Raw genomic sequence first — 15,565 nt, forward strand, 5'->3', positions numbered from 1 at the left:
CGTCGAAATTTAAAACAAATATTTTTAAAAAAAAACCTCATGTTTCTATATCAGTGGTTATTTCAATGTTTCATGTCAAGGAGCTCAAAAATTATATGTAATATGCCGCAGACACACACAATATGTTGTTCCAGGGACCCCCCCCCAGAAGCAAAGATTTGAGTTAAAATGTTCACTCTGTAATAATATATTCAAAGATTTCAGGCACATTTTCACGATTTTTCAAAAATAGCAGACCGACAAGCTCGTAGCGCTACGAGCTTGTAGATCTGCTATTTTTCAATAGCTAAATTATAACATGATGTTTAAAAAACCAAAAGGGGTTCCCGCCCAAAATGGGTTAAACAGTTTATTACTTACTTACGCCTACTGCCCCTGGATCACTCGTTGGGGCATAAGGCCGTCAACAGGTGATCTCCAGGTCATCTCTGTCTTGGGCTGTTCTCTCCAGCTGGTTCCAGGTCATCTCTGTCTTGGGCTGTTCTCTCCAGCTGGTTCCAGGTCATCTCTGTCTTGGGCTGTTCTCTCCAGCTGGTTCCAGGTCATCTCTGTCTTGGGCTGTTCTCTCCAGCTGGTTCCAGGTCATCTCTGTCTTGGGCTGTTCTCTCCAGCTGGTTCCAGGTAATCTCTGTCTTGGGCTGTTCTCTCCAGCTGGTTCCAGGTCATCTCTGTCTTGGGCTGTTCTCTCCAGCTGGTTCCAGGTCATCTCTGTCTTGGGCTGTTCTCTCCAGCTGGTTCCAGGTCATCTCTGTCTTGGGCTGTTCTCTCCAGCTGGTTCCAGGTCATCTCTGTCTTGGGCTGTTCTCTCCAGCTGGTTCCAGGTCATCTCTGTCTTGGGCTGTTCTCTCCAGCTGGTTCCAGGTCATCTCTGTCTTGGGCTGTTCTCTCCAGCTGGTTCCAGGTCGTCTCTGTCTTGGGCTGTTCTCTCCAGCTGGTTCCAGGTCATCTCTGTCTTGGGCTGTTCTCTCCAGCTGGTTCCAGGTCATCTCTGTCTTGGGCTGTTCTCTCCAGCTGGTTCCAGGTCATCTCTGTCTTGGGCTGTTCTCTCCAGCTGGTTCCAGGTCGTCTCTGTCTTGGGCTGTTCTCTCCAGCTGGTTCCAGGTCATCTCTGTCTTGGGCTGTTCTCTCCAGCTGGTTCCAGGTCATCTCTGTCTTGGGCTGTTCTCTCCAGCTGGTTCCAGGTCATCTCTGTCTTGGGCTGTTCTCTCCAGCTGGTTCCAGGTCATCTCTGTCTTGGGCTGTTCTCTCCAGCTGGTTCCAGGTCATCTCTGTCTTGGGCTGTTCTCTCCAGCTGGTTCCAGTTCATCTCTGTCTTGGGCTGTTCTCTCCAGCTGGTTCCAGGTCATCTCTGTCTTGGGCTGTTCTCTCCAGCTGGTTCTAGGTCATCTCTGTCTTGGGCTGTTCTCTCCAGCTGGTTCCAGGTCATCTCTGTCTTGGGCTGTTCTCTCCAGCTGGTTCCAAGTCGTCTCTGTCTTGGGCTGTTCTCTCCAGCTGGTTCCAGGTCGTCTTCATGGTCTTGATGTCTGCCTCCAGGTCTCTGCGCCATGTGTTTCTTTTCTTGCTTGCCCTGTGGGTTCCATGTTAGGGCTTGTCTTATGATGGTATACTTGCAGGCTTTCGTAGGGTGTGGCCTATCCTCCATCGCCATCTGCGTTTCCTTATTTCTTCTTTCGCCGGAAGCTGGTGTGTTCTCTGCCTGCAGAGTTCATTGTTACTGATGGTGTCTGGCCATCGGATGTGGAGGATCTTCCGCAGGCAGCTGTTGATGAAGACCTGCACTTTCTTGATGGTGGCAGCTGTAGTTCTGGTAAATGGTAAATGGTGCATTTAAATAGCGCCTTTATCCAAGGCGCTTTACATAGATTGTGCATTACATTCACCCATTCACACACACATTAGTACACCGATGGCGGCGGAAGCCATGCAAGGTACCAACCAGCACATCGGGAGCAATTTGGGGTTAGGTGTCTTGCCCAAGGACACTTCGACATGTAGACAGGAGAAGCCGGGATTCGAACCGCCGACCCATGGATCATTGGACGACCTTCTCTACCTCTTGAGCCACAGTCGCCAGTTCTCAGTTCTCCATGTTTCTGCTCCGTATAGGAGGACCGCTTTGATGTTGGTGTTGAATAACCTAACTTTGGTGTTGGGAGTCAGTTCTTTGGAACTCCAGATGTTCCGTAATAGGACGAATGATGCACAGGCTTTACAGATTTGAGCTCTAACGTCAGCGTCTGTGTCCCCATGCGTGTCGATCGCACTGCCTAGGTAAGTAAAGGCTTCAACTTCATCCAGTGCCTTTCAGCCGTCCAGTGTTATTGTGTTGGTGTTAGCTGTGTTGGTCTTGAGGATCTTTTTCTTGCCTTTGTGGATGTTGAGTTCCGAGTTGTCTTGAAACGGCTGCCACGTTGTTGGTCTTCTCCTGCATCCGTTGTTGGGTGTGCGACAGTAGTGCCAAATCATTGGCATAGTCCAAGTCGTCGAGTTGCTTCCAAGGTGTCTGAACTGAATTCCATACCTTCTCTGTGCCGTGGAGGTCTTCATTATCCAGTCAATGGCTAACAGGAAGAGAAAAGGTGAGAGCAGACAACCTTGTCTGATGCCAGTCCTCATTTGGAATGCCTCTGTGAGCTGCCCTCCGTGGACCACCTTGCATGTGAGTCCCTCATAGGAGTTCCTGATGATGGAAACAATCTTGGTTGGCCCCCCACGTAATGTCGGAGAAGATTCCAGAGGGACTCTCTGTCCAGGCTGTCAAAGGCTTTCTCAGAGTACACACAATTGATGTACAGGGCGGAGTTCCACTCTATTGACTGCTCCACGATGATGCGCAGCGCTGCAATCTGGTCTGTGCAGGATCGATCCAGTTTATTACTAGCATAAACTAGATAAAGTGTCCCTCGGGGCACAGGTCTCCACCAGGGCAGGTCAGGTTGTGGCCTCCTGGTGGTGCTATAATAGGCCAATGTGAAAATTGGTGCCATTTCTTCTTACGCCTTGGATGGCAATTGGATGATTTGAGGCATTTTGTTCCAAAAATGTGTGTTTGCAAAAATCCACCTGTTGGTGGCGCTATAACAGGCCAATGTGAAAAGGGTGGGATATATTCCTCAGCGTAGTAGGAAAGTCTGTGAAAGATTTCGCGTAAATTGCACGCTGCGTTCATGATTTGAGGAATTTTATTCCAAAAATGTGTTTTGCAAAAATCCACCTGTTGGTGGCGCTATAACAGGCCAATGTGGAAAGGGTGATATGAGGCTTTTTGCCAATCCTGCAAACTTTGAAAGCCAATGTTAGCCAATTAGGATGGAATATGAAATATCGGACAGATCCGGCTTGAACACATGACTATAGAGATAGTGTGTAACGATTTGCAGGATTTTTTTTTTGACAGAATCTGGAGGAGTAATGTAAAAAAAATTGTTTTTCAAAAGTCGGCCTCCTGGTCCGTATAGAGCACATTTAAATCAATCGAAATTGACAAGTGCTGTACAGGATGAGATAAAAAACATCAATTTTAGTGCAACAACAGCAGAAGTGCAATAAACCAACAAAACACTAACAATTAAGAGCGGTTAAAAGCCAAAGTATAAAAGTGTGTTTTGAGAAGTGATTTAAAAGACTCAATAGAGACAGAAACAAACAAAGGAGTCGGAGACCAGATATTATCTCCTCTCCTGATCACCTCAGTAGACCCAGGCAGCGGCAGACTGTTGACAACATGGCACAGGCGTTCAGCCCACATATCCCCCCATGGCCCCTCCCGCTAGAATGTATCTGGTTAGCAGATTCCGCCTCCTGCAATATTTTTTTTTAAATGCCATTAAATTGCACCAATAAATGTGTTAGACCCATATACCTTTATCTATTTATTTAACTATCTGGGGGATTTAAAAAGAAAAATAGTTTCACAGTCAAACTCTGGGAAATTGATTTACAAATCTCAAGCCACTTGGGAAATCTAGCAATGTGAATGTGTCTGCAAAGTAATCCTTGCCGAGCCATGAGGCCCATAGGGGGCAGGAACCTATCTCCTGTTTCTGTAGCTTGAGGCAGCTTGATGTACAAGTACACCCCCTGGACATGACGCTAGTATGTCTTATAGGGCAATCCAACCCTTGATGCTGAGTGCCAAGAAGGGCATTGGGTCCCATATTTACAGTCTTTGGTATGACCCGGCCGGGCATTGAACCCCGACCGCCCAGTCTCAGGGCGGACAGTCTAACCACAAGTCCACTGAGCTGGTGACGTCTGCGAATGCGTATCGTACATATGAAAGTTATCAAAGAAGTATGTGATGGTGTTAAATATTAGCCTGGTTTTCCAGCCTGATTCGCTGCATTCCGTGATTTGTTTTGTCACTTCACTACTCAGTCTGGAAAGGGTACTGTTTGTGACTCGTATTTCATAACGTCACCTGTTACGTAGCCACGTTGTTTTGTCTCAGGTCTTAAATGTGTTAATGTCATTGTCGCCGATCCAGGGTCAGGTGGCCTTAACGATGGTTTTACATATGTTAATCTGATCCAGGGTCAGGTGGCCTTAACGACGGCCAATGGCACGCCATACGACTGGCCACCAAGGACAACTCAGCCATGTTGATGATCGACGGTGATGAATCAACGGCCGTCCACGCAGCCACGCCCTTCAGCGTCATCACCGGAGGAACCTATCACATGGGAGGTAAGAAGCCACACCCCCACTGGATTAGCCAATCATATGGGGGGTAAGAGGCCACACCCCTCACTGGATTAACCAATCACATGGGAGGTAAGAGGTATTATGAGAGTATTATTTGTCATATTAGGTCACATCGGTATCGGCAAATATGCCAGTCTAACCACCGATCCGGCTTAGGGGTAAGGGGTTGACACTATGGCAGGTAAATACAATATTGGGGCATGTGGAGTTTGCTTTGGAGTTGCCCAAACTGTACACAAACACAACACGAGATATATAGCTAGATAGCTATAAAAACAACACGAGATCACAGTATCGGTATTTGGTATCGGTATCGGCTAACACAGAAATTGTGGAATTGGGATCGGATCGGGAACGAAAAAAAGTGTATCGGGACCCTAACTAAAACTAAGACTAAGTATATTGACAACTTCACCAAGAATTAAAAACTAGACTAAAATGTTATGGGACTAGTGGACAAGAGATCCAAGTAAAAGACACAAGTCATTTTACACTTGGTTGCGTGCTGAAAATAGCAGATCTACATGCTCACGATGACACGTCGTCTGTGATGCGTTTTGAGCTTGTAGATCAGCTATTTTCAGCAAGATTAAAATCAACCATTACTACGCCATCAACGCCTGCCAAAATACAATTCAGTTGACTAAATCTACAGTTGATTGACTAAAATCTTACCATATTTAGTCGACTAAAACTAACACTAAAAACATTCCAGGTGACTAAAATGGGACTAAGAAGACTAAATGAAAACTATTCCAGAGACTATGACTAAAACTAAGACCCGAAGGTGGCCTTTCCACTTTTGCCATCCTTAGGAGCAAAATGTTCAGCTGCAGATGTTGTCTATGCCATAGACAACATCTGTCCAGTTAGAGGCGTGCATTGCCATGTGAATTACTAGCTTCCTCTCCTCTCCTCTCCTCTCCTCTCCTCTCCTCTCCTCTCCTCTCCTCTCCTCTCCTCTCCTCTCCTCTCCTCTCCTCTCCCCTCCTCTCCTCTCCTCTCCTCTCCTCTCCTCCCCTCCAGCATCTGGTCATAGAAGCATAACCCGAAACCTATTTTACGGGCAGTGGTTTTTCAATTCTGACGAGGACGCTTAAAGGAATTAGTGACTGACAGGAGAGAGCTGTGAGGTTGGATGTGTTACCATGGAAGGCACGTGCACGCACACGTGCACACACATGCAATCGTGCACCTTATATGGGTTCTATAACACAGAGTATGTATATATAGAATATGTCCTCTGTGCTACACAGGTACATATTTTAGATAATGTACTGTATTATAGGACAAAAATAAGTGTTAGTCAGTCTCAGTCAGAGCCCTAATTATTCAGGGTATATTGTCTGAAAATTGTCCAATCTGAGAATATATTATTTTTCCAATACATTTACAAAAGAAATACAATACAGCTTAGGTGGTTCGGGCATCTGGTTAGGATGCCTCTCGAGCATCCTAACCAATAGGGAGGTCCTCGATGCACGTCCCACTGGGAGGAGACCCCGGGGCAGACCAAGGATCACGTCCCACTGGGAGGAGACCCCGGGGCAGACCAAGGATCATGTCCCACTGGGAGGAGACCCCGGGGCAGACCAAGGATCACGTCCCACTGGGAGGAGACCCCAGGGCAGACCAAGGATCACGTCCCACTGGGAGGAGACCCCGGGGCAGACCAAGGATCACGTCCCACTGGGAGGAGACCCCGGGGGGCAGACCAAGGATCACGTCCCACTGGGAGGAGACCCCGGGGGGCAGACCAAGGATCACGTCCCACTGGGAGGAGACCCCCGGTGCAGACCAAGGATCACGTCCCACTAGGAGGAGACCCCGGGTCAGACCAAGGATCACGTCCCACTGGGAGGAGACCCTGGAGCAGACCAAGGATCACGTCCCACTGGGAGGAGACCCCGGGGCAGACCAAGGATCACGTCCCACTAGGAGGAGACCCCGGGGCAGACCAAGGATCACGTCCCACTGGGAGGAGACCCTGGAGCAGACCAAGGATCACGTCCCACTGGGAGGAGACCCCGGGGCAGACCTAGGACCACGTCCCACTGGGAGGAGACCCCGGGGCAGACCGAGGATCACGTCCCACTGGGAGGAGACCCCGGGGCAGACCGAGGATCACGTCCCACTGGGAGGAGACCCCGGGGGGCAGACCGAGGGCCACGTCTCACTGGGAGGAGACCCCGGGGGGCAGACCGACGGTCACGTCCCACTGGGAGGAGACCCCGGGGCAGACCAAAGCGCAGTTGGAGGAATCACATCGATTCACTGGCCTTGGAACGCCTCGGGATCCCCCTGGAGGAAGTCACTAATGTTGCTCTGGAGAGGGTAAGTCTCCGCAACGCGACTACGGATAAGCGGTTGAAGATGGATGGACGGACCAATACATTTCTTCATCAATGTGTTTGTAAAGGTGTCTAGTAGTAACACGTCTCACAAACGGACTGAAATTAACTTTCCCTAAAAGGAGAATCTGTGATCTAAATCTAAAATCTAAAATTGTTAACACTTTGACTACTGAACCCGAGTTACTCGAGTTAATTGACTGTAGGACACTTTCCCTCCCGTTTGCGAGTTGCTTGAGTTATGTTTTCATTGTTTAATTAATCTGCATTTTTAATCAGTTTTAAGTCATACGGGCAATCCACCGGACAGAGGGATAGGAGACGCGTTTTGGCAGACGTCACCGCAAAAAAGGTCTGTTCTAGCGTGCAAAAGGTTCTGGGAAAACAAGTCGTATATTCATTACAATGGCGGCGGTGCCGCGCAGTGCGCACCTTCCACGTCCGCTCTGTTGTTGTGATCGCCACTTTGAAATAATGTTGCTTGCTTACCTCGATATGATTACGATAAAGTCGCTCGATAATCCCTAGCATTCATATTTTAAACGAGAGGCATGTTGAAGTCAGAAATGAAGAGCTTATCCATTTGGTCAAAACCACGGAGAGCTCCTCAGATTATGAGATACAAGCCTTTCTTTCTGAGCCGTAAACAGGGAAGTGAACGGCATTGAACAGCAAGGAGTATGGTGCAGAAGGAGAGGCCAACCCCCCAAAAAAAGAAAAATCAGACCCAGTCTGAAGCGAGTGTTGCAACAGCACCCCCTATTGGGACATAGTCACATAGTCACATATAGGACATAGTCACATAGGTTGGGACATAGGTTGGGACATAGGGACAAAGCTGTTCCTTGGAGTGGTTGCACCACTCAAAAAAAATCTGAATATTTTTCTCTCGTTTGATATCAATGAAAATGCGCTAGGACGTGTGTATACACGTTAGTAACATTATGCAGGCAAAATTCGCCGCACATATTTTAATTCCGCTAATCTAGGTGAGCGGCGCATTAGCCGGACGACGTGGATTTGCGTTTGTTTAGGGTTAGTAATGGGGCGAGTCGGAGTGTCGGAAACAACAGAATAATGATGCTGACCCAGTCAAACTAGGAGTTCTTCATCGTTCTGAATCGATTGCAATCATTTGTTTTTCTCCTTTATCAAGTGGAAGTATTGAAAATTGCAAATACAAAGTAAAAATTCCTCAAATTCCTCAGTGTGTCGCAACACAAATAAGATTCCGTTGCTTGTGCTTAACAGTGTCTGCAGACGTCAGCAGTGTGAGAATTGTGGGAAACATTTCAACCGTGAATCCTCAGGACACAAAGAACTGTCTAGCAGCTGGTGTCTGCTCTCTCTCTCTCTCTCTCTCTCTCTCTCTCTCTCTCTCTCTCTCTCTCTCTCTCTCTCTCTCTCTCTCTCTCTCTCTCTCTCTCTCTCTCTCTTTCTCTCTCTAGATAGACAGGTGCAGAGGAGAGGAGACAGATGTTTTCTTTTTGGGGAGAAAAAAGTTGACCAAATACGCACGCATGCACGCACGCACGCACGCACGCACGCACGCACGCACGCACGCGTTTGCACAAAACACACTCCTTGGGCTAAAGTGTTACTTTTACTTAGGCCTACAGTACTTAACACCCCGAACGCCCAGGGTTATTTAGGACTACTGTATTAAATCAGGGCGGCTAGCGATTTGCAGCAACGGAGCAGATAGCTAGATGTAGCTATCTGCTCCCCCGAGGCGATCGAGGTATGAATTATTCTAACGCGACTAGCAATGGGACGGCGATGGCCCGTCAAAAACATAATCTTTGATTAGAATTGGATGGATTGATTTAGATCAAGAGTTATTCATGTTTTAAGATTTTCGGTCTCATCCACTAAAATGGGGGGACATGGGGGACATTTTGGATGACGTCCCAACTGGAAATTACATGATTACAATGTTGCCCAACAGGCGCTCCCAGCCTGTGGAGCGATGCGCTCGGTTTTGATATCAATAAAGTTCTGTTTATTAATCTCCGTCCTGAGCGTCGAGCGTTACTATTTGATAGGACGGAGACCTCCGTTTACGCCGCTCAGGGTGTTAACCCATTCTGACCTGAGATCAGATTAAAAAAATGTCTTCTACATCCTGACAGTTTTCTGAAAAAGCTATGTTTCTATGTCAGTGGTTCTTCGATTTTTCAAAAATAGCAGACCTACAAGCGAGAGCGCCACTCGGTGGCGTGCTACGAGCTGCTTTAGCTATTGAAAAATAGCAGATCTACAAGCTCGTAGCATGCCACCGAGTGGCGCGCTATGAGCTTGTAGATCTGCTATTTTTCAATAGCTAAAGCATAACATAATGCTAACACCAAAAGGGGTTCCCGCCCAAAATGGGTTAAGTAGCCTAAATGTACTTAGTTACTTTACTCCACTGCAAAACACATGAACACCATTTATCTCAGTGAAAAGTGTTTTGTTTTTTCTTTTCTTTTGTTGCCTGGTTCTTGAAGGTGATTGTTAATGTTGCAGTCTAAAGGTACAGTGTTGACTCCTGTATCTCATAAAGGATCAGTAAATTCCTCTTAGGCTACAGCGGACATTGAGGCAGAGCAGTAAAAAGGTTAAAGAAATGCATGTAAAGAGGCTCATGACTCTGAAGGGAACCAATAAAGAACACAGACTTTGTGCTGAATGTTGCCCAGCAACCAATGTGATGTCGACGTGTGCTCTTCTCTTGCTGCTGATTTTATCTTCATCTCGTTTATACTTTGGCTTTCGGTACATCAAAGGAATGTGTCTTTCATTGTCTTGCTATAGAGCATCGCAGTCCTGCCCCCTACCAGGGCCCAGGAAATGATTCTCCGTTCATTTTCCTCATAGACATTTCAAAAAGTATTTATTTAAAGACGTTTACGCTGCGGACAAAGCCAACTCTTGTCGTGACAAATCATGACAACAAACACAATTTTTTGGGCTGAACAAATACTTAGAAAGAAGAAGAAAATGGCAGGTTACAACACTTTTGTTGTTTTGTTTCTTTGTAATTATTTGTTTGGTCCAAAATATTGTGTGTGTTGTCATGATTTGTCACGACAAGAGTCGGCTTCGTACGACGCTTAAAAGGTCTTTAAATAAATACGTTTTTAAATGTCTATGGGAAAAATGCATTGGGATTCATTTCCTGGGCCTGGCGTCGTCATGAAAGGGGGCGGGACTGCGACGCTCTATAGTCTCTCGTAGCCAGACAACTAATTCCACAATCTCCGAATTGTATACAGAGTCTGGAACTACACGTCCCGAAATCTGAGTAAGGAAGCCGCCACTTCCGTTGTATGAAAATACATTTACAAATATATTTACATTGTATTTGTTTACGTTACCATTTCTGCTAAGCATCTCTATTTATATTATAGGATAAATGTGCGCGACTGTAAAGACGAAACGGAAGTGGGGAGGAGGCTTCACTTCACTTACTCATGATCAGAGCTCCCGTTCTCCAGACTGTATGACGGACGCATTTCACAACAGTCTGGCCACGCGAGACCGTCGTCTTACTGTCTTTTGGAGGGAAAATAAATTAACCCATTTAGGCCTGAGATCAGATTCTAGAAATGTCTTCTGAAACAGTTTTCTGAAAAAGCTATGTTTCTGTCAGTCGTTATTCAATTTTTCAAAAATAGCAGACCTACAAGCTCGTCTATGAGCTTGTAGATCTGCTATTTTTCAATAGCTAAAGCATAACATAATGCTAACACCAAAAGGGGTTTCCGCCCAAAATGGGTTAAACGTATCTTCCTGTGTTCCAGGCTACTTAGCTGTTTCCTGACTCTCTTCTCTTCCTGTTGTCCATATAAGGGTATACTTCCTGCAGTAACAGTGTTTTCCTGTCTCTTGTCTTCCCGCTGTCCATATAAGGGTACTTCCTGCCGTCGTTGTCCCCGCCCTCTCAGCACTCCTTCCAAGGCTGCATGCAAGCCATCCTATTGGACGATCAGCCCGCCGACATGCACGCACTGGAGAGAGGCATGCTGGGAGCTTTCGAGAACGTCAGCCTGGACATGTGCGCCATCATAGACAGGTGGGCGAGAGACATTATAGACAGGGGAGAGAGAGAGAGAGAGAGAGTGGCCCAATTACAATCCGCTCCCTTACTGACTTACCCTCACTGACTTAGTGCAGTGTTGATTTTGTCGACTAATATGAATATTACGACAAGAAATGTTCGTCGACTAGGCTAACTTTTTTTACTGGAGAAAACTAAATGGGAACTAAATTAAAACGAATCTATGACGACTAAAACTAAGACTAAATATATTGACAATGTCGTCAACAAATACAAACTAGACTAAATATTAGGAAGGCACTAGTGTACATAAGAGATCCAGTATAAGTCATTTTACACTGGGTTGCATGCTGAAAATAGCTGATATACAAGCTCACAACACGTCGCAGTGCAACACGTTGTGAGCTTGTAGATCGGCCATTTTCAGCAAGTGTAGAATCGGTCATTACGACGGCATCAAGGCCCGCCAACATAGGGACACGACAGTGACGACACGATGATTGACACTTGATTGACAGTTCAGCCTGGGCATACATGGGCAACTGGCAGCCCAGGGGCCACATGCGGCCCCCACCTTCACTTAATGTGGCCCTCACTGTAGGTTAACATCCAAATAGATATAGTGTTTATTTCAGCTGTTACAATTACAAACATGCAAACATGACACGCTTTAATTACTGACTAGTATTAGAATTATATTTTTTTATGTCCAATGTATTTGTAATTTAGTTCATAAAGTTAACATAACTATAATTAAAGGCATTTGAAAGGCATTTGACGATGGAGAGGGCCACTTTATTTATACAGTCACTCCAGAGGGGCCACATTGCGGTCGTAGCAAAAATGCCTGATCAGGCATTTTTGCTTTAAATAAAAATGTTACTTTTCAGGATTGCCTTTATTTTTCTCATGTTCCCTTTGTGGCTCCAGCACCTCACTTAAGTTTTTTCAGCGGATGAGCGGTGGTTCTTTTTACATTTTTGTCAGGATTCCAATTAAAAAATAGCCGATCTACAAGCTCAAAATGCGTCGCAGTGCGACGCGTTTTGAGCTTGTAGATCGGCCATTTTTGCTACGACCGTAATATGCAATGTGGCCCCTCTGGAGTGACTGTATAAATATAGTGGCCCTCTCCATCGTCAAAGTTGCCCACCCACGCTCGAGGGCAATGTAAGGTAGCCCTATGTTATCTTGATCCGCTGGCCCGGTGCTCACCCCGGGGTGCAGCCCACTAAACTCTGGGCTGTCAGGACATGCAGCAGTTGGTGGTCAACACAGCTGAAATCATTTACTCTGACGGCCGAGCTACACCAGGCTTTTCAGCGCGTGTTTACGCGAATACACACACACACGCGCACACGCACTTATAGGTCCAGTCCTGTTTTAAGTGCGCGTATGCGGGGCTCGCGTGTGCGCACAAAAAGCCTGGTGTAGCTCGGCCGTTGGAAGAGACAATTCACCATCTGTCAGCTTTCTGAATGGTCCCTGACTGACTTACCAGCAGGCTCTTTCTGCCTTGTTCCGCCCTGGTTCCGTCTTGTTTATGTTGAATTTGCTAAAACATCATTTGTGACCAGATTTGACAGAGAGCCTGCCATCGTGCAAACTCCAGCTTTTCACCAGAGGAGAAACACTTTTTTTCTTTTTCTTTTTTAAATGAGTTAATAGCACAGGCAGACTCTTCACATACTAGAGCATGTCTGAAATCAGTGTCAGAGCTGAAATCGACATGTAAATATGAAATAAATGCTTAAACATGTAGCTAGGTGACCACAGAAGTGAACCTTTCAAGCCTGTTTTCTAAACTCGCTGACATTTCTCTATAAGCCATATCTCCAAAACTGGTGGGTCAAACTGAACAACCAATGTCAATTTGAAGCTATGATTCCCTGCTTTCATATGACATGAAAAAAAATGCAATGGCAGCCCCTCAGTCAAATTTAGTCACATTTTTGGAAAACATGATATGCCCAGTCACATGTGATGTTCGTTTTTAGTTTAAAATAAAAATTGTGTGCACAGAATATCAATACGAAGCAACCTGAAAAACATGTTATTTCAATGGTAGTGGATGGAGAGAAAGGATTTTTGTCCAGCCACGAAACGGCAACCAATGGTTGCGAAGAGGGGCACAACCACGGGCGGGACTTGACAAAGGGGTGAATTAGTCTCATGCAGGGATAGCAGATAATGTGAAATGTAGTTCATCAATTCATCATGCACATGCACACGCCTGAGGCAGAACAGGTGCTCTGTAGCACCCCCTACGGTCTATCTGTGCACGCCCCTGTGCCCGAGGCACAGGGGTATGGTGAGAGGCTCTGTGCCACAGATGGTGCTGGGTCACTACCTGTTGACCCAAATACCAAACACCTTCTATCCTAACCTATAGTCACCCAAATATACCTTCTATATCCACCGCTCGCAGCCCAATTTACGGTGCACGAATAAGTTCGTTTTTCAGAAAATCTTCTATTTTTCAACAAATTGTGTTTCTGCTGTGTGCACAAAGCAACATCTAAAATGACACAGACGTGCGTGTGTGTGTGTGTGTGTGTGTGTGTGTGTGTGTGTGTGTGTGTGTGTGTGTGTGTGTGCGTGTGTGCGCGCGTGTGTGCGTGTGCGCGTGCGCGTGTGTGTGTGTGTGCAGGTGTCTGTTCAACCACTGTGAACATGGAGGTCAGTGTAAACAGACCTGGGACAGCTTCAGCTGCAGCTGCAACGGGACAGGATACACAGGAGCCACCTGCCACACCTGTAAGTCCTGTGTGTGTGCGTGCGTGTGCGCCTGTGTGTGTGTGCGCCTGTGTGTGTGTGTGTGTGTGCGTGTGCCTGTGTGTGTGCGCCTGTGTGTGTGTGCGCCTGTGTGTGTGTGCCCCTTTCCAGGGGTGCCTCAGAATACTTACATTATATCTTCTTGTCACTTGCACTTTACTTGGTGCGTGCTGTATCAGTCTACAGTACAGCAAGTCTTTTCAACAAATATAGCAGATATTCAAGCTCACAACACGCCAAGCTCACAACGCGTCACAATCGGCCATTTTTGGTGAACGTTCCTCCCAGAATATGATGGGGAGGCTGGGGTTTACATGTGAACTGGATTAGTTTATGACTTCAGTACCACAGCGAGCTCCCACTCTGCTGTGGCATTAGTTTGTGTCTTTAGCACCATGGATAGTTCCCTGGCCGTGCATAATTTACCTGTCAGTGAGGCCTTTCGGCACCACATGCAGCTCCTCTCTGTGCTGTGGCACTATTGACTATAGTTTCTGACTTCAGCACCATGGAGAGCTCCCACCACTGCTGTGGTAGTAGTGTATGACTTTCAGCACCACAGACAGCTCCTCCCTGTGCCGTGGCATTATTAGTTCATGACTTCAGCACCACAGACAGCTCCTCCCTGTGCCGTGGCATTATTAGTTCATGACTTCAGCACCACAGACAGCTCCTCCCTGTGCCGTGGCATTATTAGTTCATGACTTCAGCACCACAGACAGCTCCTCCCTGTGCCATGGCATCATTAATTCATGACTTCAGCACCACAGACAGCTCCTCCCTGTGCCGTGGCATCATTAGTTCATGACTTCAGCACCACAGACAGCTCCTCCCTGTGCCGTGGCATCATTAGTTCATGACTTCAGCACCTGTGCCGTGGCATCATTAGTTCATGACTTCAGCACCACAGACAGCTCCTCCCTGTGCCGTGGCATTAGTTTATGACTTCAGCACCACAGACAGTTCCTCCCTGTGCCGTGGCATCATTAGTTCATGACTTCAGCACCACAGACAGCTCCTCCGTGTGCCGTGGCATCATTAGTTCATGACTTCAGCACCACAGACAGCTCCTCCCTGTGCCGTGGCATTAGTTTATGACTTCAGCACCACAGACAGCTCCTCCCTGTGCCGTGGCATCATTAGTTTATGACTTCAGCACCACAGACAGCTCCTCCCTGTGCCGTGGCATTAGTTTATGACTTCAGCACCACAGACAGCTCCTCCCTGTGCCGTGGCATCATTAGTTTATGACTTCAGCACCACAGACAGCTCCTCCCTGTGCCGTGGCATCATTAGTTTATGACTTCAGCACCACAGACAGCTCCTCCCTGTGCCGGGGCATTATTAGTTCATGACTTCAGCACCACAGACAGCTCCTCCCTGTGCCGTGGCATTAGTTTATGACTTCAGCACCACAGACAGTTCCTCCCTGTGCCGTGGCATGCAATATATCTGGGTCTTTTCCGACTCCCTTCACAGACAGTGGCGGATTAACCATTCGTGGTGCCATTCGGTACTACGACCGTTTTTGTTGGTGTGTTGTCAGCCTGGTGGGGCGTTTCACCATCTTAGCGCTCCTTCAGCTGCCATTGCTTCTAATACATTTCTCCCCGCTGTTTGGTATCCATCCATCTCTCTCTCTCTCTCTCTCTCTCTCTCTCTCTCTCTCTCTCTCTCTCTCTCTCTCTCTCTC

At 47.0% G+C, this 15,565-nt stretch overlaps 1 protein-coding gene across 1 annotated transcript in view; it reads left to right on the top strand.

The window, feature by feature from the left end:
• Window positions 1-15,565, top strand: part of LOC306912631 (contactin-associated protein-like 2) — a gene marked incomplete at its 3' end in the record, with an annotated part of 274,755 nt that overhangs the window by 74,738 nt on the left and 184,452 nt on the right. The window contains exons 9-11 of the mRNA XM_079489000.1: window positions 4,534-4,686; window positions 10,950-11,112; window positions 13,748-13,854. Coding sequence (XP_079345126.1) covers window positions 4,534-4,686; window positions 10,950-11,112; window positions 13,748-13,854 — 423 coding nt within the window. The remainder of the gene's footprint in view (window positions 1-4,533; window positions 4,687-10,949; window positions 11,113-13,747; window positions 13,855-15,565) is intronic.

The sequence above is a fragment of the Electrona antarctica genome (genome assembly GCF_951216825.1).
Source record: "Electrona antarctica genome assembly, chromosome: 20".
Classification (NCBI taxonomy): domain Eukaryota; kingdom Metazoa; phylum Chordata; class Actinopteri; order Myctophiformes; family Myctophidae; genus Electrona; species Electrona antarctica.